Source organism: Chironomus tepperi, unplaced genomic scaffold (assembly GCF_022539635.2).
Source record: "Chironomus tepperi strain 1889 unplaced genomic scaffold, CSIRO-AGI_Ctep_v1 contig_453, whole genome shotgun sequence".
Lineage (NCBI taxonomy): Eukaryota > Metazoa > Arthropoda > Insecta > Diptera > Chironomidae > Chironomus > Chironomus tepperi.
In genome coordinates, this window is record NW_027226575.1 from 863291 (window position 1) to 887503 (window position 24213).

The following is a 24213-nucleotide window of genomic DNA, read 5'->3' on the forward strand; positions in this document are numbered from 1 at the left end:
GCAGCACAATGCGGTGAATCGCTTGAAAATGGCTCGAAATCAACCATAAAGGCAACTTTGGTTCTTACCGTTAATACGGCAACCTGGCGATGCCATACCAATCACATTGTGCTGCTCGGGCTAAGCATTTCCTAAAACTCAACAATAAATTTGACAAAAATGAATATTTTCAGATGTGACGACTTACATTTGCTCTACAACAAGGCAAAACAGCTCGTAAATGTTCGCTCGATTTATGATCACATGCTGCAAGACAACTATGTTACTATGACGGAAAATGAAATTGGATATCCATTTTTCAAGTCAGAATTTTCACGAAAAATTGACTTTAATGTGAGCGAGGAATATATGAAGGCGAGGATATTCACGTAAGTTGATTTGAATCTGTATGGATTCTTGGGTTTGTCCAAAATTGCAGGCTTGTAGACAGATAATGCAGGACTCCAAACATAAAATACAGGCCTGTTCCTTGGACAAACTATAAGACGCAGCCGAAAATTGCAGGCCTGTGCATCTAAAATGCGGGAAATGTAGGGACCGATTTCTCCAGTGTTGGTACGGATTATGGTCCGTTATATAACACTGGTTTATCATTGGTACAGGACAGATGCAACATCTTATCGTAGCAGTAATATACCTTTACCGTACCGTACTGTGCCACTGCCGGAAAAATCAGTCCGACTCCTACAATTCTTGTCGGAACCCTAATGTATTCATATCCATCATTTCATAACTTTCGGAACTAATTTTAACAGCCAAACAGCATCCCTCTTCTACGACCAACTAGACCCAGAGCTAATCACACCAGGATTATTCCAAAACTACTCTCACTGCTTCTTAGGACCAACAAAACCGGCAAACCTATCAATTGAAAAGTATCGTTCAATAACTGGCTACGGAAACAACTTAGACAATCCCAAAAAAGGCGAGAAATTCACATCATATGGAAGAATACTAAAAGCAGCATACGATGATCAAGTTTATTCAATTAGAAAAAGTGGCAGAGGATATGACCTTCCAACAGCTCGAAATATAGCGAGAAAATTATTCTTGAATGACAAATCTAATTTAAATAAGTTTGAAGGACGTATCAAAATTCCAAATGTATTGTTCTTGATGTTTGGGCAGATGATTAAGCATGATACGGGATCGAGGCAGTTTAATAAGAACATTGATGGGGATAAGAGTGAGTATTGATGAATAGTTGCGTATACCTACGTGAGGGACATAAAGGAGGTTTATGGATGCCTTTTTGGAGTTCATACAGAGCCCTCATCCACGATAAACCTTGATTGACTTCCAGCATTGTGAATATTCATCAAAATTTAAAATATATCACATTAATGGGTTATCTTGGTCAATATATGTTGAAATTCTGGACACAAAGCTTCATAATTACTAATTCCGAACAGCACAGGTCGGTCAATCGATTCAAAATCAAGCATAAAATCGATGTGACTCAGATTTGGTTCCATATTCGGTTAAAAGCGATTTGGTGTCAGACTTTATGCTTGATTCATTTTAAGACTAATTGATGTCAGATTCGGTATTAACCGAATTACTTCCGTATTTAAACTGAATCCTGCACCAAGTCAGAGTCATGCCGAGTCATGCCAGTCTAAGGACACCGACATGTGCTATTCGAGAATATGCTTTAGTAGCTGTAATCCTTTCAGCATGTAGCCTAATTCCAAATAATTCCCAATGTCATTTCCATTTACAAAATTACTTCCGTTTTTCAGTAATTAATTTCAAATTACCTGATTAATTAGACCCAAACCATTTCAGACATAATCAGATGCTGTGCAAATTCAAACAAAATTACACTTCCACCATCTCTAATGCATTCATCGTGCATCCCAATTGTCATATCGAGAAGCGACATATTTTATAATCCACGTGAAATTCGTTGTATGGATTTTATGCGCTCAAATATTATCTCAAATAATCCACATAAAATAGAAATTGGTGAGCAAGTCAATGCAGTCACAAGTTATTTGGATCTATCGGTGATTTATGGATCAAGTCACAAGCAAATGAGGATGATTAGGAGCTACAATGGTGGACGGCTAAAGATGAATCCAAGTAACGTCCTGCCAGTTGATAATGGAACATTTTACAGCGGAGATGACCGAGCTACACAGACACAGTTTTTGACAGTCGTGCATTCACTATTTATAAGGAACCACAACAACTTATCCGACAAATTAGCAGGAATAAATCCAAATTGGAACGAAGAGAAGCTGTTCCAAGAAGCACGGAAGTTGAACATTGCAATTTATCAAAAAATTATCTATGAAGAGTGGCTGCCTATTTTAATCGGCAAAGACATGTCCAGACTATTGGAATTTACAACCTACAATGTAAATGCTGATGCATCAACACTTAATGAGTTCTCAAATTCCGTATTTAGACTGTTTCATTCATTCATACCATCGGAATTTGAGATACGAGATCGAAGTGATAATACCACAAAAATTTCTGTATCTGATGCATTGAAGGCACAGCCACTCGGGAATTGCCTTGAAAATATTTTGAGAGGTATGTTACATCAAAATATCAGCTTGACGGGATATTCCGATGAAATTCTAAATAAATTGTTCAAAAATTCTAACGATGTCGGATTAGATTTATTATCGATGGATATACTGAGAGGTCGAGATCATGGAATTCCTGCATATTATAGATACAGAAAATTTTGCAATGTTATGCCATGGAAACTTGAAGTTTTTAACGATTTAGCACCGCACATATCAAAAACGGCAATAAATATGTTGAGGCAGACATACAAGACTGTTTATGATATTGACTTGTTAGTTGGTGGAGCTTTAGAGATGATTGAAAATGCAAGTCATAAAAATATTGATGATTTGCCTTTAATTGGACCGACTTTTCAATGTATCATGTATGAACAGTTTTATAGATGGAAGGCTGGTGATTATTATTTTTATTCACATGATGGTGGATTTAGTGCTGGTGAGTTTTATGATTGATTCCGGTTTTAATGAGATGCGACACAGTTTCTGTCCATGTTGTCCTTTCTGTCTCGGGAGACACAGAGTGTTGAAATTACCATAAATCTGGTTTCAGACCAACTTGACTCTAGTTCTAGGTCAAATTCGATGAAATAGGACATTAGGTCCGAGTCAATCAGTTTGGGCTTGATTTTTGACCATTTCTACGTCATGTCATTTGTGTGTCCCGAGCAGCACAATCAGACGAACTGCATTTTTCACCGCAAAAATGGGTCGAAATCTGCACGTTTGTGTGAACATGTTGTGCTGTCCGGAGTAGCTTGACATTTTGACAGAAACCTCACTATTCCCAATATTTTCTCAAATTTGTCCATTTTCAGATCAACTAAAATCAATCAAAGACTACAAACTTGCCAACTTCATCTGCGACAATTCCGACATTTCATCAGTTTTAAAGAATGCATTCATATCCAGTGGAATGGATGTAGATTGTCAAAGCTTACCATCGATTGATTTATCTTTCTGGGAAGACACCAACAGCAATACTGGCGAATGATGAAAAGTTTTGATGCTGTAAAGCTAATGATAAGAGTGACAGTTAAATTTATGTATCAATTTGTCAAAAAATATTCATATTTTATTGTCAATTTATTCGTATGTATTAATCATGTATGTATATTATTGTAAAGTTGGCTAAGAAATAAAGTATAGTGGTTTTTGGACGGAAAAGTTGATTTTAAAGTATTATGGATGGATGATTATTGGTTGGTAATTATAGGAGTTTTGAGATGGTTTTGTAGTTCAATGCAATAGCCGTTAACTGTGGTCTCAAGTTTTAATAGCCAAGAGTAGGCTTGACACTCAAAATAGCACAAAGTCAGCTGATCGATCCAAAATTCAGTACCAGACAAGCGTGACTCAAAGAAAGTGACAATAGAATCTGGCATTAAAAACCGGATTAGGATTGAATCAGAGTTTGGCACCAAGTCATAGTCACGCCGACTTAGAGCTTAATTTAACCCAAATTTTGCGTCAATAAAGACTCACTTTGATATTGGGCCAGATGAAAACCGGACTCGGCACCAATCCAGAATCTTGACGACCTGGAGCCACATTTAAGTCAAATGTCATATCAAGCCAGAGTCACGTCGATCTGAAGCCTATTTCAACCAAAGAACATATCAAGCCAGAGTCACGCCAATATTGGACTAAAATTTGAACCTGATTCAGCATCAAGCCTTAGTCATTCCGACTTAGAGTCGAATTTAAACCGAGTTCCATTATTCCGACAATGGACCAAATATAAACCGAATTCTGTACCAAGCCAGAATATCGGCGACCACGAGCCGGAATTAAACCGAATTTCGCATCAAGCCAGAGTAACGCCGACGATTGGAACCATATTTAAACCGAATTTAAGATCAACCCAGTGTCGCGTTAGGCCAGATATAAACCGGATTCAGCATCAACTCAGAATTTGGCCGAACCTGATATCGGATTTAAATCAAATCCGGCACCAAGTCAGAGTCACACCGACATTGAACCAGAATTTAAACTTGATTCGGTGCTAATTCAGAGCCATGCTACTCTGAAGCTGAATATTAGCTGAATTTCGGGTTAAGTCAGAGTCATACTGGCCTGGTGCTGGATTTTGGATTCATTACCTGACTTGTGCTACTCAGAGTGGTTGAATAGACTCGATACTTGCTAGAAATATGCTCAATTTGCAAAACTTGAATGCTTTTAATCCGGTCCATGCAGAACTACAAAATTAATCCACAAAACTCCATAATTACCCATCAAAAACTTGTCACCATTCAATGCTTTTATCACCTAATAATTTATTCAGTAGTTCTTGTGTAATAAATCTCATTGTGTATGTTGGAATGACTGATAAATACAGCACACATAAAATATTATAATTTTGTATCAATGCATGACATTTATGGTAATCGCTAACATAAAAATGCTCATTTGTTGTAATATTTTCAGTCGTTGAGTCATAAAATGATGAATTTTTAAAAATATCACAATCGACTGCTTGATGGAAGAATGTACGTATTATATCCATACGGTGTGAGTTACGTTTATTGGCAACCTGTTGAATGTTTCTTGAAATTACATACTTTTTAGTGAATTTGTTAATCAGCAGGAATCCGAGTATGCTTGAATCTAATTCAATTGTTGGTGGGAAATTTCTTGGATTTGATATTTCCGCTGACAATAACAAGTCATAAGAATCCTGCCAGAACTCTTGACTTAGAACTTCTAATTCATCATATGTCGGTTGCTGTCCGCACAATAATCCAATCGAGATGCCCTGTATGAGTGGCAATCCAATCAAACGATATGCAATCGTTGGTGATTTATGTGGCAAATAGACTGGAATGTCTTTCTGTAAAATATTTGATTGAGTAAGGAGCAGAATCAATAATTTCCTATCGACAACATGAAGATCATAAAAAGCATCTGTTGCACAAATTATACGATTTTTAGACAGTAAAAAGCAGTACTGTGATGCCAATGATAGTTCACTAAAACTTATCAATTTTTCATGTATAACTGCTGCTTCATGACATAAAATACTCTCATTGTAATCAAGTAAATCATTTTCAGCATATTCCATAAGTTTCTCAATCATTTGGAAGAATGAGCTCTTTAAGTCGCGCTTTAAACGATCGACATTCTTTGCAGCTTTGATTTCATTAATTCCAATGTGAAGAACCATTGCCTGAAATGATTTTTCGATTAGACTTTTTAGCACTTTTTCAGTCAAGTTTGTTGAAATGCCGACGAACAAAAGTGATTCAAATTCTTTCCAGGAGATTAATCCATCATCACCGAATGTTGTGGCTGTAAGTTCAACGTTTTGTGTGCGGCAAAAGAGATGGACGGATGAGAATGATGCGGTTGTTGAGAATGGAAGCTAAAATTGGAAAAGGTATGGATTTTAATTAGTTAACTTTGGCTTAACTGGAAGACATGAGAGATTAGGTACTCGAACAGCTCAATCTATTAAGATTCTAAAACCGTGTTCAAACCAGCGTAACTCTAGAATGACGCCAGATTTAAATTGAATCCAACACGTCCAAAGTAACGCCGGCTTGGAACCGGATTTTTGATCAATTGATCAATTTGTGCTTTTCGGGTTTCCTGCAAGTTTTCTGAATCTTTTGCAAATAAATGTCAGACTTCCCATTGTCACAGTATTGACAAATTCTTGAAAATGAGACAAGATTCCAGTCAATCTTGGTCCCGACTCGAGAATCTTTGACTAAATTAATTAGAATCCAAAACTTTTAAAATTTAAAATTGTTTCTTACATTTTCAATATTATCTCCACGTTTCTTGTTGAAAATTGGAGTTCCATTATAAAGACACATCAAGTAAATTGACATTGTGATAATTGCACTTTTATTAAAAACTAAGTTTCATTTAAAAATTTAGAAAAATTATTTTTTGTTGTTCAATAATGACTTTGTTGACAAACTACAAGGGGTAGGAAATCATATAGTCAGCAACAGGTTGTATGAATGAATACTTCTTGCTAGCGCGAGCGCCATCTTTTGAATGTTTGAGAAATTAAATTTGTGTGATAAATATTTTGTGTTTCGTGAGATATATCAATATAGTGAATATTTCTATGAAAGTGAATAAAGCTATATAAATATCTGTTTCTCATATTTTATTAATTTTGAATCGAATATCGAATTCTTGAAAAAATCGAAGATTTTTGATGCATTGTCGAGACACAGCAGCAATTTAGAAGAAAATTAGCATTCATTAAAAAATACTGATGGCCATTCTATACTAATGCCTTCCTGATGACTAGGTTTTAATTAAGGTTCGACCAAGAAAAGCAGGTCTGCATTTTAGAATCGCAAGTCTGTAATTTTGTATGAACCTTAGTTATAACAAATTTTTGAGACAAATCCATACTTTCTGTCTCTATCAATAGTTTCCCGAGGAGATACAATACCCTTACCTATTTAAGGGCCATCAGGGACGTCAGATTTGTTGACCGAATTTTGTGGATTTTCTGTTGATTTTCTGAAATTGGACAAGTCAAGTTCATCGAAGTATGTTCACTTTGATTCGTCTTATACAGAGACAGAGACTGAAACATATATTTCAAGTATAATCATTAATCTTTAAAATATTTCAGTTCTGAGTCTTACGTAGACTTCGAGTTCTACTAAACGTATACTTACAGTACTTATTTCAAATATTTAATGTGATATATATTTATAAACAATTTTATTTAAGGGTACAAGTCTCTACTTAAAGTCGTTATCAATGATGATAAAATTTTCTAAAAGAGTTCCATTTCATGAAAATTAAGTTTAAATTTTTTATTTCCTAGTTCAAACGTTGAATTAATTTATATTATAATTTATCACAGACTAGATTTATTAGCTGAATATTTGATAATTTGCATCACTCATTTCAGGCTTAGCAAGGAATAAATTATGCAAAACAATAAAATCAAAATTGAAAAAGTCATCGAATTTTAAGCTGATTGTATTACCGCCATCATCAAATCCAGACTTTTTTTTGTTCATTTACAGTCACAAAAATAACAAAGAACAGTTAATGAAGTTAATTGCTGACATAAAATTTTATGTTGATCCGTGCCAATATATTTTCGGACAATTTGTAACACAGATTAAAAAATTTTAAAGGCGTGTGGCTGATCTTGATCAGTCTTTAAATGCCTCAATTACATCGGCTTTCGTAAGTTCCAAAATTTTAAATTTTATGTCCATTCAATTCCAAATCGATGAGTCAAATATATTTTTGCTGTTTTTCAGGCAGACAGCAGTTTGCTTTAGAGCAGGGGTGGCCAACCTTTGTTGTATGTGGCACAATTTGGTGGTGACAGAGCTCAAAGTCGAGTTAGTCGACTACAACTGTATCGACTTCAAGCTCTGGGTGGTAAGTCTAGGACACGGCATTCGGTCCATGGCATATCCAAACATTTTTCACAGCACTCTAGTGTACCGCAGCACACATGTTGCCCACCACTGACTTTAGAGATTTAAACTAATAAGCTAAAAACTCAGACACAATAAAATGTGAAAATAAACTTTTTTTATATCCAACAAATAAGTCCATGTGATCCCATTTTAGCACCCAAAAGAGAAACAGCCAAAAAATTCTGATTCATCATTAATAAAATGATAAAAAATCTACTGATTACTAGCTTAATAATCGTGTGAATCATAAAATGACAAGCATAAAAATGTCATTTGTCGTTTGACTTTTATTATTAACTCATTTAGAGATATTTCAATATTTTTATGATTTCTACTCAATTGGTGACTTAACATAAAGTAACAAAAAATTTCTAGATTATTAGTCGAAAATTGATGAGGATTTTTGTGTTTTATTGTTGGCAATTTTAGATAACAAAACGAAAAAAATGTCATAAAAATGAAACTTTTTATTTATGCTGGAAAAATCACGACATTAAATTGACAGCGATTTTTATTGTTTTTCTGTTGCTTTAATTTAGATTGTGATTTTGAGATTTGTGTGATGATAGTTTTAGATGTTGTCAAAATTATATTAACTATCACATTGTTGAATTTAATGGCGTGTCGGATTTCTCCTAATTTAATTTTGTATATACTGTAGGCAACCTGTGTGCTGCGATACTCTAATGTGCAGCCGAAAATGACTGAAAATGCCATGAAATCATTTTGGTTGAAGTTTACCATCATGATTTGCCGTTAAAGATAAAAAGTTGTCCACCGCTGGTATGGACTATTTAAAATTGTTAGAAATCTGCAAGACACATTTATAATAAGTACTTTGTCTCTGTGGAGTAACCGTTAAATTATAGAAATTTTTTAATTACTTTAATAAGTTGGATTCTAATGATGGAACCTCATAAATTTGTGGAAAAACAGTCGGGGGTGTGTGGAGGGTTAGCAATTTTGAAACTGATAACAAATTTCGGCTTACGATTTTCTTCCAATTTCTTGCTAAGCTCCTGGTCAATGTCCTGATAGTATCATGTCTAGTGAGTCAAGGTGGCTCGGTGAAGGAACAATTTCATACTTTGGTACCTAATTGTTGTGATACCGACCAATCGGTCAAGGGTTAGAGACACGGCAGGAGAAACTTTGTCACCTGTTCTCTTTTGAATCATATGCAGTTCAACCCGGCTCACAGCCTCCTTTGTAGGTTTTAGACAATAAACTTGCCAACAGCGTCATCAAATAAGTAGTTCTGATCTCACTATAAAATTTAGGTCTATTGAGTGCAGTGGTCTTGGCGTACCCTCACTTGTCAAACAATCATTAGCCTCAATACGCCTAGCTCAGCTCTAGATCTTAATGATCTGAATAGCAAAAATAATTTTTTTTACGCCTAATTCCAACATACTTCTGTCCACTTGGTTTGTTATAATTTTTTTAACAATTTTATTGAATCTTCAATTTATACACAACTAAAGACGTAAAACATCTTCCTATATATCTTAAAATCATCATACTTATCACAATAATCAGCACAATAACAACAATTATAAATACAATCACATCATAGTAATGATATTGGTAAAAAGGAATATCTTTCTGCTCATAATGTAGGTGCTTTGCACCACGATTTCTGATGACATATTCTATCCACCAGACAGCCTTCTCTCGTGGCGTCATCGGAACATCTTCGACTAGTCTTGCCAAATTTTCGATATTTGTTTTGTATCTAAATATTGAGGCACAAAGAAGGAAGTCATAAGAATATTCATAAAAGTCTTATTTTACAGCTAATAAGCTAGCAATTTTTCAAATCTTCACCTTTTATTATTGACCAAGTCCAATATCGAGTTCTTGATTTCTTCTGATCCGATACTCCTGTCTTTATGGATGTCTAGTATTCTAGCAATATGCCGCTCTTCTACTCTAATGGCAGCAGATCGTTGATCACTTGATATTGGGATGATTAGCATTGGTACTCGTCTGCTTATTGCCTCTTCCATAGACTGCTTACCCTGGTTGAAAATTTGTAAAATTTGAATCAAAATAGTTGGCTTCCCATAATTCTATTTGGTAGACTCCATAAATTAAATAAGCTCTACCAACTCGAAAGGCACACGACACAAAAAAGACGAAAATTCAATCAAAAGCCGACGGGTTATACATCTAGTGGCACAGTGCGATGAGTTGCATTTTGCGCTTTTAATATGGAACGAAATCAGTCTTTACGGTGCCATCATGACAACATCAAGTATTATCGTTAATACGGAGACGAATCTGACGAATTTTTCGAGATAAAATTTCCATATAACTCTCAATTTTTCCGTTCCTTCCTTCCAAGCTTCCTGATTTTGCTCCTGGACCTGTGGTGTTCGAGTACGACCTGGTAAAGAATTTAATTAAATCCTTACGCAAGAGTCATACAGAACGGGAGCCAGATTATTCGTCTGTTCTATGTCTTATGCTTTCCAGCAGAGTTAGCAGAACTTTGGAGTCCGGACTCCAAAAGTCCCAAAAGTTCGAACTTTGTGCAGTCGGACTCCACTTTTTTTTGAAAGTCCAGACTCCACTTTGAAGTCCTGCCAACTCTGCTTTCCAGAAAAGGAACCAAAAAGAACAATTTCAGATCTTACTGATTTTTCCACAGTCTACTCACCCCTTGAGTAATGAACAGCTTAATATTTTTATGTGCTAATAGATCAGCCTGAGGAAACCATTTATAAGCTATTATATTATTTGATGTTCCCTTTAATTCTCCGTCATACTTAATTAAGAATAGATAAGGTAGTTGCTCAAATGCTTTCACTAATTTTTTAAGGAGATTGGGAAGTAATTGGCACTAAAAAATGTCCCAAAACTGACAACAATAACTCCATTTACATTTTTATTGAGAATTTCTTCAAGTATTGCTGGTAATGGCTGCGGTGGATAAATATGAAGGAATCCAAGAGGAATTGTATTTGGTAGAATTGGACGGATATAGCCCATGACTGGATGGACGTTAACTAGCAGTAAATCAGTATTTCCAACAAGTTCATAATAATTTTTTACTTTATTATTTGGAAAATATTTTTCGGTAATCTCATTGCATATTTTAACCAGCACAGGCACTAACACAAACTTATAAGTCATCCAGTAAAGCGTACTTTGCAGCCTTTCGTAAAATGTCCTTGCTATAGGAAATTCAAGCAAAACATCTGGATGTGAAATTGGATTTATGACATTTCCTCTATTTTCATGCTCTAGTGACAATGCATCACTTGCTGTAATTCCTACTACAGGAATATCAAAATATTCACCAAGAGCATTAAAAGGCGCAAATCCAAAGACTTCCATTAACAGCAAGTCAAACTTTTTATCAATTTTTAGTAAGTCCGTAAACTCTTTAGTCTCAAAAACAGTTTTGAGGATATCCACAAATGGATTATTTTCAATTAAATTTGATGGCTTTACTATGAACTTAGCCACTTCCGATTCATAAACTTCCTTTATAAAGGACACATCAATAATTGTCACATTCTCATGATTTCGTTCATTTTCCCGCGGCTGTACAGTCATTAATGTTATTTTATGTCCGCGCGATAAAAGTTCCATAGTCACAGCATTATACACCGATATGTGACTGTGAACTGGCAAAACATAAATGCACAGAATCTCGGCACTGTATGAAAAATTGCAAAATAGTCCGAGAATTAATAAAATTGACTTCATATTCTGAATTTACAGCCACGAAACACTTTATTTACGATTGAAATTCCACTCACAAATGAAAGCAAAACAAAAACTTTCAAATATCGATAAACATTTATCAGCTTCGGGTAGATAATTGTAAGTACTGATAAGATTAGCAAGACAGTTTATTATTTTTGTTTGGGATTATAATGCGAAAGGAATTTCGATAACGAAAATTAGTCAATTAAAAATGGATTTTGATAAACAAAGCTTCGTGATGTAATACTCTGTGTGGGAATTCCTTGCAAATTATGACTGTTTATTGCAAAGTTGTTGTATTTGAGATTTTGAGTTGAATTATTTATTGATAAGAAAAGAGTTGGTCGGACTTTGGGGGTCTGGACTCTAATGTAAGTTAATTCAGAAGAAAATGGAGTCCGAACGCCAGTAGAGGTGCCTCAACCATGGAATCCTGTCATTTCTGGATTAGAATGATGCATGATTCATCCCATATAGCAAATTTTAGATCAGACTGCAAGATTAAGTGTACAAAAATATAAAATTCAAAAGATAAAATCAAATACATAAGGGGCTGTTCACTTATTACGTTACGAAAAAAAACGAATTTCTAGACACCCCCTCGGTACAAAATTTTCATGGAAAAAAGTTTTTGGTTAAGGCTGTTACAAAATCGTAGACCCTAAAATGTTCCTGAATTAGTCGATCTCACAGCTGCCGGTTCAGTATCAGTTCATGATAAAGCGATAACGAAGCGTCGCTTTGGCGATTGAATCGTACTGCTCGAAAACAAGACTATCTACATAATATACTATTCTAAGTTATCGAGATTTAATATATTTAATATACATCTTCCAATCCTAAAGCATCCGTTGCGATATTTTGGAATCCAGCACTACAACTTTAAGAATCGAAAGCACTCTGTGCAGAAATGGCTTAAAATCCGGACTCGGATCAGCGTGATTCTTGTTCTAGATCAGATTTGATGAAATTCTAGTCAAATCGACTCTAGGCTGGATTTTAGCTCATTTAATTCTACGGCGAATGTTTTATTGGATGCTAATAAATATTAATTAACTCCAAATGTCTTTCATTGAAGTAAACAAAACCAAATCCTTAGTATGGTTTCAAAGTCCAAGTGCCAACACATGATTGCTAAAGTAGAGCTCGAAATTCTTCGTTAAAATACTGCTACGCTAACGTATTGAAGACACTATGCCAAAATGACAAAGAGGTATCCATAACGTATTATGGCCATTTTAATTCCAAAGATGAAGAGATTGGTCGTATCTTGGATATTTCAAGCGTTTCTCGAAGACTTGGCTAATTTTCGAAAATGAAGGAACACAAGGATATTTCCTGAAGTCTCGTTATCCAGATTTGTCGAGAACGATTCAGAGAATTCTTGGTCTAAGCATCATAAACCTTTAAGTTTTGCTTTAGTCAAAATAACGGCAATGTCTGTACCTTAAATGTATGCATTTAAATAAAATAAACTTAAATTCCCAAATTAAAGACCTGCACCTAAAATAAATCACAAAAGAGGATGTGTTTTTGAAGCATCAACAGCAAGTTTCAGTCAACACCAAAAAAAAGTTCAATAAAATTCAGTAAGCTCCAATAAAAAAAATTGAAAAGTCGTCAGACACATAAAATGCCAATTGATTATGTTCCTTGTTTTATCTTATTCAATAAATTAACATATTCGGCATATATCTCATTTTCTGACAATTTCAATTTCATCACATGATTGTTAAGCCAATAAATTTATGATAATCGCATTTTCGTGTTAACTACAAGTTCCAGCCACATTTCATTCATAAAAAATTCTCATTTTTATATCCTTTAAATGAAATTTAATTATTTTTCATACATAAATGAGTATAAACACATATTTAATAGGAATAATGAACGAGTTGTAATAAAATGGCTTTGGATGTAAAATAAAAAGCAGCAAATCCTTTTAAATTTATTTATTCACTCACATCACAACATTGTGAATAAAAAAAAAATGTTTATGATTAAAACTTTTAATGGACTCAATCATTAATGGACTTAGATACACATAAATGTATATGAATATAAATAAAAATTTCATATATGTATATTTTTATGTTTTATAAGTGGAGATAATTAAAAAATGAGTATGAAATCGGCAGATGTGATGTATAAGTATGTAAGCGCATTCTGTAAACTCCAAAACAAGGAACGCTCCAAAACGGAGCTTTAAAGACTCCGCTAAGCCTATTTTATTAATACTAAAAGGAACCCGTCTTCGGTTGGCAACGATATTGGCTGTCGTTTGGTAATAAGGCCTATTGTCTAATTAGTAATTACATATTGGCTCTGTAATTAGCAGTACTTTTAAAGTTCCCTACCGGAGTCTTCTTCATGTGTGTCCCTCGGGACTTGATTTCAAGCAAAAATTGCGGATGTTAATCATTTACACCATAGTTGCAAAACACGCACCTGTGACAGGCAAACCGTACAATTTCTTGGTAACTTGTCTGGATTTGTATGAATAATCATAGAAAATATCAAGAATTTGTACAGTTGTTGCTTATCACAGGTGCCTGTTTTGTAACTCTGATTAACACCTTAATATTTGAGATATATACTTGGACAGCCTCATACAAAAGGGATCAAGCATCAGACACTATCGCAAAAAATAGAAAAAATTGTGATTTTCCACTTGGACAGGCACTTTGGCAGCCATTTTAGTGTAATAAATAATTTATGCCGGATAGGTGCTTATTTTATTGCTTTAATCCATCTAGGCAATACCGTAGGGTATCTGAGCCCGTTTCTAGAGCACCCTAAGACATGCCAAGTCGAAATTCAATTTAGTGTTAATTCCAGTGTAAAGTACATTAAATTCCAGTAAGACAATAGGGCACCCTACTAAAAACCAGCTCCTGTGAAATCAAGCATAATGTCCAGTTGACATGATATATGGTCGAGGTGTGTGTTTTTGGTCAATGCTTACGATCAAGGTGTTCATTGAAATTCCGAAAAAAATGTTTTCAATCCTGGACTTGAACCCGAACCTTCAGAAGGAAACGGTTCAAAATTTATCAAAAATTCCTATTTTTGAAAGAATTTTTGACTTCTTAAAAAATTGGGACATTTTGAGGTTTTGCAACGGGAAATACAGCACCGTCCCGGCAAAAATACAGCAGATGAGCGCCCTCCATTTTATTAACCTGTCCATTTGGACATAGAATTTTGAAGTTCCTTAAAGACTTCAGCCCCTTCTGGATTCATTGCTGCACTAGTTTTGCTCGTATTAAAAAATTAATTGCCCAATTCATTTAAAACTGCTTAGAAACATCCACAACATCAACCATCAGAGCTAACAGCAGATGAACGAAGCAGGACAAGCAGAGAGAGAGGAGGAAAAAAAAACTTATATTTTTATTGTGCTGATAATTACCTTAAAAGTTGATAATAAAAACCATCAGCAACGATGTTTGAAATCATATATTATGTGATTTTATATATCAGAAGATCTTATGATCGTAAATATTGAGAATATAACATTATTTCAATTTACTTTTTAATCTCTTTTTGATTTAAAACTCATTAAAATATTTAAAGCATCTTGCAATACACCTTAAAATTAATACAATCGTGACAATAATCAGCATGATAGCAGCTACTATAAATGCATCGATAAAATGACTTTTTGCTCTAAATGGAAGTGACTTGCACCACGATTTTTGATGACATGTTCTATCCACCAAACAGCCTTCTCTCGTGACGTCATCGGAACATTTTCGTTCCTTTCTTTTTGTTTGGTATCTAAATATTAAGGAATAAAGAAGAAGTCACATGAATATTCATTTTACGGTTAATTAGACACAATTTTTAAGTTCTTCACCTTTATTGTTGACCAAGTCCAATATCGAGTCATTGATGTCATCTGAATTAATTATTTCATTTTTATGGATGTCTAATATTTCGCCAATTTGTCGATCATCTATAAATCTTCTGATTTTTATGCATTCGCTCGAAGATCACTAATAATTGGCATTCAGAATGATTCGGAGTAGCTTGGTGACGTAATGGCTTCATTTTTTGGAACTCAATCTTTACACATCGACTCAGCGATCATGGATTCTGGACTCGGCAATAGATTTGCAAAACAGGTGCCTGTGACAAACAAATTATTAATAATTTGTAAGATATTTGCCTGTCACAGACACTTATTTTGGAACTCTGCTCGGCAATGATCGCCGAGTGAAAAAAATGTAATTCAGTTGATGACAGGTTCTGACGTATTTTTGTCCACTCGGGATCATTTGATTTGGTATTGAAAACTGAAAAGTAGAAACCAGCGATAGGGCCAGTTTCAAGCAACATCTGAGGGACGCGATGCATCACAATTGATCTGTACAGCAATCGAAGTAAGAAAGTAAGCACTGGAAATTCGACTTACAGACTTCCTCTGTAGTCTACAGCATTAATGTTAATAATGGACTGGTTCTTATCATACAATTTACTGTAGGGCTAGGTTTAAGAACGGTGGTTTGCCGAAACCTCATTTGCTAAACTGTCATTACCCCTGATACCCATATAGCGCAACAATACATCTACTCTCGAACTCTAAGATTATCAAATTTGCAGTTGACGTGTTTAAGAGTAGCTAGGAGATGCAGAGTAGTTTCAAATCATTTTAAATTTAAAAATCAATGGACAATTTAAAGACATTCCAAGTCTATTAATCCAATAATGTCAAAATTATCATCATAATGCATATTTATGTCCTTTTGCAAAACCTGCTGACACCATTCTTCACTCAATCTCAAATCTACTTCGATATCAAAAAAACATCAAACATTTGCAATTTTCTATCCATAATGTTAAAATATTGACAATAAAATAGCAATAAAATTCTTAAAAAGACGCTTCGTAGTATTTTTTGAATCAGCTTAAGTCGCGTGTGTCGCATGTCTATTGTAAAAAATATATTTTAATCTTCAATAGTTGATTGAAATTTGAAATAAAAATATAGCGCAAAAAAATATTTTTAAATCTTTTATTATTTCGCATATTTCTTTGAAAAAGATAAAGGAACCGTCGTAAAAATTTTATAGTTCATAATTGTGTTTAATGCTTTAAATTAATGCAGAAAGGATGATTCAATATTTTGAAAACTGGATCGATCTAGATGATTTTGAGTTGATTTGATACCTGTGAGGGGACAACTTGATATAATGTCTAGTTATTAGATAGATCTACGGTCGACTAAAGGCATTTCCTCCAAAATGTTCCATACAACTTAGGTCTAGTTGTAATTGGGCATTACGTCAAGTTGTCCAATAGAGAGCTGAGTTGCACATGTGACTTAGTACCGAATATCGTTTAAATTCAGAACCATGTTAAATCCTGATCCAACGCCATGTTAAAGCCTTATTCGGCGCCATGTTAGAGCCTAATTTAACTCCATATTTGAGTCTGATCCGACATCATATTAGAGCCTGATTCAGCACTATATTAGAGTCGGATTTAAACAAATTGAAATGATTTAAATATCCAAATCAAAGACACACAGCTGTGATACTGATTTTTTGATCCTTTAACTTGTTTATACTATTCGGAACAGCTTTAGAACCCTTTAAATAGACATCATAAATAAACAACTCCCTCAAATCATCACCATCATCATCATCCTAATCTTACTAACTTTTCCACACCCAGTTCATAAACAAACTGACATGATCCCATATCATCTACATTATGACACACGTTCAAAACACACAAAAGTATATCCAATGAATAGAAATGAATTTTTTGTTTGATCTTGTAATAAAAATGACGATTAGCTTCTTTTGTTTTCATCGCTCATCGACACTAAATAACAAAATTATTTGACACAGAAAATTCAAACAAATTAAATCGAACCTCTTATTGCTGATCCGGAATGATATCATTGATTGTTAAAAACAAATCTCTGTTTTGGTAATAAAATGTCTCAAATTTGAAAAAAGGTTCAAAAAATTATTAAATCTTTATTTGATAAATAAAAAATTTATTATGATTGTGAGTCTATTTGGGGGCTGCTTACTTGTTACGGATTGGGAAAAATAGACTTATTGACTGAGTGTTTCAGTATCAGCATTAAAAGCACTAATTTTTGACCCATTACCATAAGAAATAAAACAAATAATAAAATTTCATTGTTTTAGGCAGTTGTGGGCAACTTTTCATTTGTTGCGGCACACCTTGGTGGTAAGCTTCGGTCGAAATTACACACGACATACAATTCATAGCAATTTCAAGAAATTTTGGCATTATACTAGTGTGTCACGGCACACAAGTTGCCCGCCATTGGCTTCAGACAATGCAAAATCTCAATTCCTACACTATGCTTTCTCGAAATCTCGGTCCCGTATAATAAATTTTCGGGATCGGGATCGGGATCAAAATTTTCGGGATTTCCCGATCCCATAAGCAAGAAAGCATACCCTATACCTCCCTCCCTCCCTCCAACAACTCCGATATGAGCCCATTTGATCATTAGTACAAAATTAGTGAATGTTCCCCCTCGTCATATCCACTCTTTATCGTAATCTACATAAATTTATTCATTTATGTATCTTTTTGACTTCCATCTTTTTATGACGCTGTCATAGATTTACTGTTTATTTGATTTGATAGTTATTGAAACAAGAAATGAGAGCGGTTTATAGATTTTTAGCTTGAATATCTCATGAAAAATTAGAAGATTTTGCATTTGTGCTTAAAGATTTGAATATTAGAGCAGATGATATAGGATTGGCCAAATATCCAGCTCTAGGTTGACTTGAGTTTGCTATGATGCTGTATTTGAATGAATTTGTTTTGAAGTCAGAGTCATGTTGGGTTACGACTGGATTTTATGCCATTTCTCAGCCGTGTGCCCGAGTAGATAAAAATACGCTAGAACTTGTAATCAACTGGACATCAAATTGTCATTGGCTAGTTCTCACCAATTTCGGTCTACTCGAGATGCCTTCCGCGATTTATCTTCCCTACTAAGATTTCGATCATGAGGAAAAGGACTTACTAATCATTACTTTTGAATTTAAATCATCAAATATTGTCCTAAATTTTAACTATCCCAGAAACTATCCCAAATACCATAAGTCGGCTGACCGATTCAAAATCTGGCATCAATTCGGCTTGACTTTGGAACAGAGCACGAAGTCGGCTCGGATTTTATCCCGAATAGTCGACTTTGAGCTCTGCTCTGGAATGGAGCTGGATTAAAACTGAATCTATTCTCAATTAAGAGTTAAGCCGGCCTCGGGCCGAATTTATGATCGATTAACCAATTTGTGCTATTATATTGCTACCGATTATACCTAATTGTAACGATATTGAAGGAAAATTCATGTTCAAATTAGAAATTAAACTGCAAAACAAAAATTAAATCGATCAATAAATTTAATATCCATGATTTTAATGGCAACTAACTCAATATCTAGCGATAAATGCGCTTTATGTGTCTATAAATCTAACCACAAGTTTTTATTTAATCTCATTTTGTACCATAAATGTAACAATCAATACGGACAGTCATATTTCATCTTATTTAATGTCAATGCATAAAAATAGTGAACATTTTAATCGTTTCAATGAACAAAACTCGATTTTTATGGTTTTATAGTTTCGATAACATGCCTTAATTGAATTCTTTTCCTTCTAAATGCATTAAATTAATTGTAAATAATTTTTTTTTGTGTTCAACTAAGATCAGTTGAGTAAGATTACTGATGTATTTATATCAAGATTAATGCAGGAAGAGAGATAAAATCTCTTTTGGTACTGGAATTGCGAGTATTTTTTTATAGTTGCTGACGCGTGATTGCAAGATAGTTAGCTAATGAATTTGTAGAATTTAAACAGAATTTAACGATAGAGTTTGGAATTCGAGCTGTATAAAATAGTCACTGGGACATCTATTCGTCGTCATATTGAAGAGATATGTCCTTACGAACCTATAACGACTGGTTTTGTTTCATTTTGAGGAGGAGAAATGTAATTTGGTACTGCATGATGCGTTACAGTCATTTTGTAAAGCTGAAATACTGAAAAAATCTTTTGTAAATCCTTGCCTCCTCCCAAGGGCTAGAAGTTGACTTTTATACAAAATCCGAGTCGAATTTGTGATCCATTTTGAAGAAATCTCACCATTACTGGTGTTTTCCGCATCTTTGGTTTCGATGAATATTCAAGACCGAGATAGAAATTGACATCGAGACCAAGATTACAAAGGAATACTAGGAAGTCTCCATCTCGACAAATCGCTAGAATAAACTGGATTCCTGATCTCGAGAACTCTCAATCGTAACGCTTGGCGACAAAATTTGGAAGCCGAAACAAAATTGCAAACCCCTCCCCCTACCCTAATCATTACATAATTTCCGAACAGTCCATTTTTACATCAAATAATGGTTTTGAATATCTGAGTCCCAAATGTCTCTAATAGCAACCAAATCCATAACATTTTAAATACACACTTTGCTACTCTTGGGATCAATTTATTTGCAATAAACACCGACTAGACTTCACAATTTATGGCAAACGGGAAGCCGTTCATATAAGATTCAAATGTTACAGATAACAAACATCCGGTGAACAAAGAAGTTCGCTTAAGCAAAGATTATTGCTAATGAATTTTTTATTGCCATTTAAATTGAGTTTTTTGGAACTTCATATGTTGATATAGATGACTAAAGACTGGCATGATTCAGAATATTGTGAATTGAAGGATGTAGAAGCAAATTTTGTTGATCTTTAAGATATTTTCTAGGAAAAATAAGTCAAATGGATAGAAATAGAACTAACAGTTTAACACAAGTGATTTTGTCTAAAGATTCAGTCTAAGTTTCTTAAAACTGGATGTATTCGACTAATTTTTGTGTCAGAAAAGCCAGAAGTAGAAGCCAAATTGAGTTTGCTTAGAACCAATAGGCTAATGTACAATTCTGAAGTTCTTGAAGTCCACTTGAATTTTGTATGAAGTTGAGTCGACTTGAACCGACTTTTTGCATACAAAATCCGAGTTGACTTCCGAACAAAAATGAAAAATTTAGAATGGAAATTCTTCAAAATTCCGTCATTGTCGTGTAAATACACAAGCAACAAAAATAAAGGAAAATCTTTTTTGTGAACCGGAGCGAGCTCAAGTCGGCTTGAGTCTCTGAGAAAATCATTCATCAAGTGCGTACCCAGAAATGAGCATCTCTCCACAAATTAATCTACATTTCATTCAAGATCTCCTTAAATAGTTTCACACAAATATCTTATTAAAGTCATATCCAATGATTTTATTGCTTAAATGATAAGAAATCATGAGAAAAAAATGCAAAAAACCGATAACTTGATAAATTACATTCAGTCCAGCATTTTTTACAATTTTAAAAAATTAACAGCAAAACAGTAAATCCAATAATAATCAACATCATCATCTTGATTAAGCAGCAGATCCATTTTCACATACTATACATTTCACATGTCCATATGTGTGTGAATCTCTGCTGAATTATAATAAATATAAAAACTACAATGGAAGTTGGGATAAAAATGAGTAGCAAGACAAAAAAAAGTAGTGTCAATGATATATGAAGCCAGCACATAAATTATGTTTTTATCGTGCTAAAAGCATCAACACTTCATTAAATAAAAATAAAAACAAACTTCTTTTTTTTTTGTTCGTTCTTCTTTTCCATTCTTTCTGTTCATTTTTATGTTCCTAAATGTTTTTATTTCATTTCATTTCCTGCTGCCTGATTCTTTTTGATGCTGTTTTGTTGCGTATTAAACAATAACAATAGTTGAGTTGATTTGTAAAAATGGTTTTGTTTCTGGGGTGTAGAGAACGAACTCATTCATTGGTTAGTTCCATGGATTATGAGGAATTAAGCGAGGGGTGAAGTGACTTTTTTGCACTTTGAAATGCTCCATTGGTTTTTCGATGAATGCGCTTTTTGCAGCTCGTAAATTCATCTCCCTTATTCCATCATGACATCAATTTTTATCTAATTTTGTCAACACAACAAACGGCAATGAATTATAAAATTCGGTATAATTCATGAGAATATGAGTAAGGATAGAAAGCGCATTTCTTATAATTCAAATGTACAGTTTAGGAATTTTGAGCAGAGGTGAAATTACTAATCACTACTAACAGTCCATCGTGTTTGTAAGGGCACCACTGCCTCGCTGTACTTCCTTCTTTACTTTGCTTGCTATATAGATCAATTGTGATCCACGACCTCCCTACAATATCAATTGCAATACTATCTCTGTCAACAGCTTCCTTCCATGAGTTGTTTAACCATCCTAGAAATTTTTTGCCGTTCAGAAAGCCTTTAATTAAAGACTTCATTAAAAGGAGCTTCTACAGGACTTCTGATAAGTTATAACATGTCCAGCCCATTGAACCCTGTATATTTGTTGACATGTTACAATGTCAACCTCTCTGTAAAGATAGTAAAGGTCTCCTTCCTTCCTAGATTCAAAGATGGTTCTTAGGATCATCATATCAAGGCCATCAATTCCATGCTCATCTGTAACAGTCGTTTTCCATGATTATGAGTCATATAGCTCTACTGCGTCGCCGTATTAATGATAAAAAACACACGGTTTAAAATGTCGATAAATGGTATCATTAGGCCAGCGTGACTCTATCGTGTACTTACTTACTTACTTACTTACTTACTTACAAGTTGTAACAAATGACCTCCCACAGTAGTCGCCTGAAGTTGATTCTATCGCTGACTTCCACATGCTTATTTCCAGAGGTCGTAGTCGGAAGGTTTTTAGTCGGCTTTAGTCGACTAAAGTCGACTAAAGTTTAGTCGACTAAAGCCGACTAAAGCATTACAGATTTTTTTCTTAGTCGACTATAGTCGACTAAAACCGGCTAAAGCCGACTAAAGCCGCGACTAAGATCGACTAAAATGAAAATTTTTTACACTTGTGAAGTATATGGAATTTCATATAAAAAATTCCTTTTTTTAATTTCCAACAAGCTTAAGTTCGAATCTCATAATATTTTTTGAATATTTTTTCAACATTTAACTACTTTATAATCTCAGAAAAGTCTAATTTTCTTATTCGATGATGAAAAACACCCTAAAAAGCCGATTTCCTTATTAAAACGTAAAAAATTCACGAAAAATCCGAATTGTGTCACAAATTTCTAATTTTTGGATGAAAAACTCTCGAAATACTGAATTTTGCTTCAAATTTTCTTAATTAGTGAGAAAGCCGATACAAAACTTGGTTTTTCTGGGTAGTTTTTCACACCAAATAAGATATTTCAGGCAAAATTTCAATTTTTCGAGAGTTTTTCATCCAAAAATTAAAAATTCGAGACAAAATTCGGATTTTTCGTGAATTTTTCACGTTTTAATAAGAAAATCTATGCAAAATCGGCTTTCTTGGGAGTTTTTCATCGTAGAATAAGAAAATTAGACTTTTCTGAAATTATAAAGTAGTTAAATGTTGAAAAAATATTCAAAAAATAATATGAGATTCGAACTTAAGCTTGTTGAAAACTAAAAAAAGGAATTTTTTATATGAAATTCTATATACTTCACAAGCGTAAAAAATTTTCATTTTAGTCGTTCTTAGTCGCGGCTTTAGTCGGCTATAAAGGTTTTAGTCGACTTTAGTCGACTAAGAAAATTCTCAGAAATTTTTTAGTCGGCTTTAGTCGACTAAGCAAACTTTAGTCGACTATAGTCGACTAACACCGACTTCGACCTCTGCTTATTTCCGATACCAAGTGTACTACTTAGATAAAATCCGACTCGAGCCAAGAGTCTCGCCTGCCTGAAGAGAGTCACGATATGAACCTTTCGAGTTAAAGACTATTAAAATAGCGAAAATCAAGACAAACCATAAGCAACAACCTCTATTCTCCTTTTAAATGCTACATCCGCTAAATAGAAAGAGAAAAAAAGAAGCAAATCATTTCCGCATGAATAGCATCCCCGATCGTCTGCTTCTGCTTTTACTTAAATACGAATTTATTGTGCATGGTTTAAATAAAGTGAAAAAAATCAATAAATCTTTTCCAATCAAAATATTTTTAGTTGAATTGAAAGCAAAAATTAAGGCATGTGAAATTTCATTTAAAGCAATTGAATTCGATCCGATGAAATGCAGCATTTCGCGAGATATATGTGAGCAATCGACGATATTTAGGGAGGGTTTTGGATTTCATACACGAGATGAAATAAATGTATACAAAATGGAAGTTTGTGAAGCATTTAAGGTTGGAAATTGGATTTGCGCATTTTTTGGATGTTGTGCTTTAAAAAGCCACGAATTTTGGGATTTGATGAAAAATTTGGGTTTGATGAAATTTAAGCTTATGCTCGCGAAGGCGTACACCATGAAAAAGTCGGAATATAGAGTCTTAAACCTAGGTTTGAGTCGGATTTGACAACATTTGATTCCAATATAGAGTCACCCCGGGCTAAGGACACTATTATCAGATTTTTTCACATATTGTCCATTTTGGGTAAGATTCAGGAATTAGAACAATTGATAAGGCTAGTACGACTCTA

General features: G+C 34.1%; 2 protein-coding genes and 1 pseudogene across 2 annotated transcripts; 1 reads left to right on the plus strand and 2 right to left on the minus strand.

The window, feature by feature from the left end:
* Window positions 1-267: 267 nt before the first annotated feature.
* LOC139098755 (salivary peroxidase/catechol oxidase-like) lies at window positions 268-3531 on the plus strand. The gene is made up of 5 exons (XM_070651041.1): window positions 268-368; window positions 756-1186; window positions 1963-2099; window positions 2145-2976; window positions 3356-3531. Exons 1-5 carry the CDS (start codon window positions 268-270, stop codon window positions 3529-3531), a joined length of 1677 nt encoding a protein of 558 aa, XP_070507142.1.
* A 61-nt stretch (window positions 3532-3592) lies between these two features.
* On the minus strand, window positions 3593-6450 carry LOC139098775 (protein fuzzy-like). The gene is made up of 2 exons (XM_070651075.1): window positions 6299-6450; window positions 3593-5901 (listed from the first exon to the last, which is right to left on the minus strand). Exons 1-2 carry the CDS (start codon window positions 6371-6373, stop codon window positions 4786-4788), a joined length of 1191 nt encoding a protein of 396 aa, XP_070507176.1. The 5' UTR covers window positions 6374-6450; the 3' UTR covers window positions 3593-4785.
* A 2953-nt stretch (window positions 6451-9403) lies between these two features.
* LOC139098756 (UDP-glycosyltransferase UGT5-like) lies at window positions 9404-11689 on the minus strand (annotated as a pseudogene).
* Between the last annotated feature and the right edge of the window lie 12524 nt (window positions 11690-24213).

Coding starts and splice junctions, on each gene's coding strand:
- LOC139098755 (XM_070651041.1), top strand. CDS start 268: ATGACGGAAAATGAAATTGGATATCCATTTTTCAAGTCAGAATTTTCA. Junction 369..755: donor ATGAAGGCGAGGATATTCAC/GTAAGTTGATTT, acceptor TAATTTTAACAG/CCAAACAGCATCCCTCTTCT. Junction 2,977..3,355: donor TGATGGTGGATTTAGTGCTG/GTGAGTTTTATG, acceptor GTCCATTTTCAG/ATCAACTAAAATCAATCAAA.
- LOC139098775 (XM_070651075.1), bottom strand. CDS start 6,373: ATGTCAATTTACTTGATGTGTCTTTATAATGGAACTCCAATTTTCAAC. Junction 5,902..6,298: donor GTGGAGATAATATTGAAAAT/GTAAGAAACAAT, acceptor TTCCAATTTTAG/CTTCCATTCTCAACAACCGC.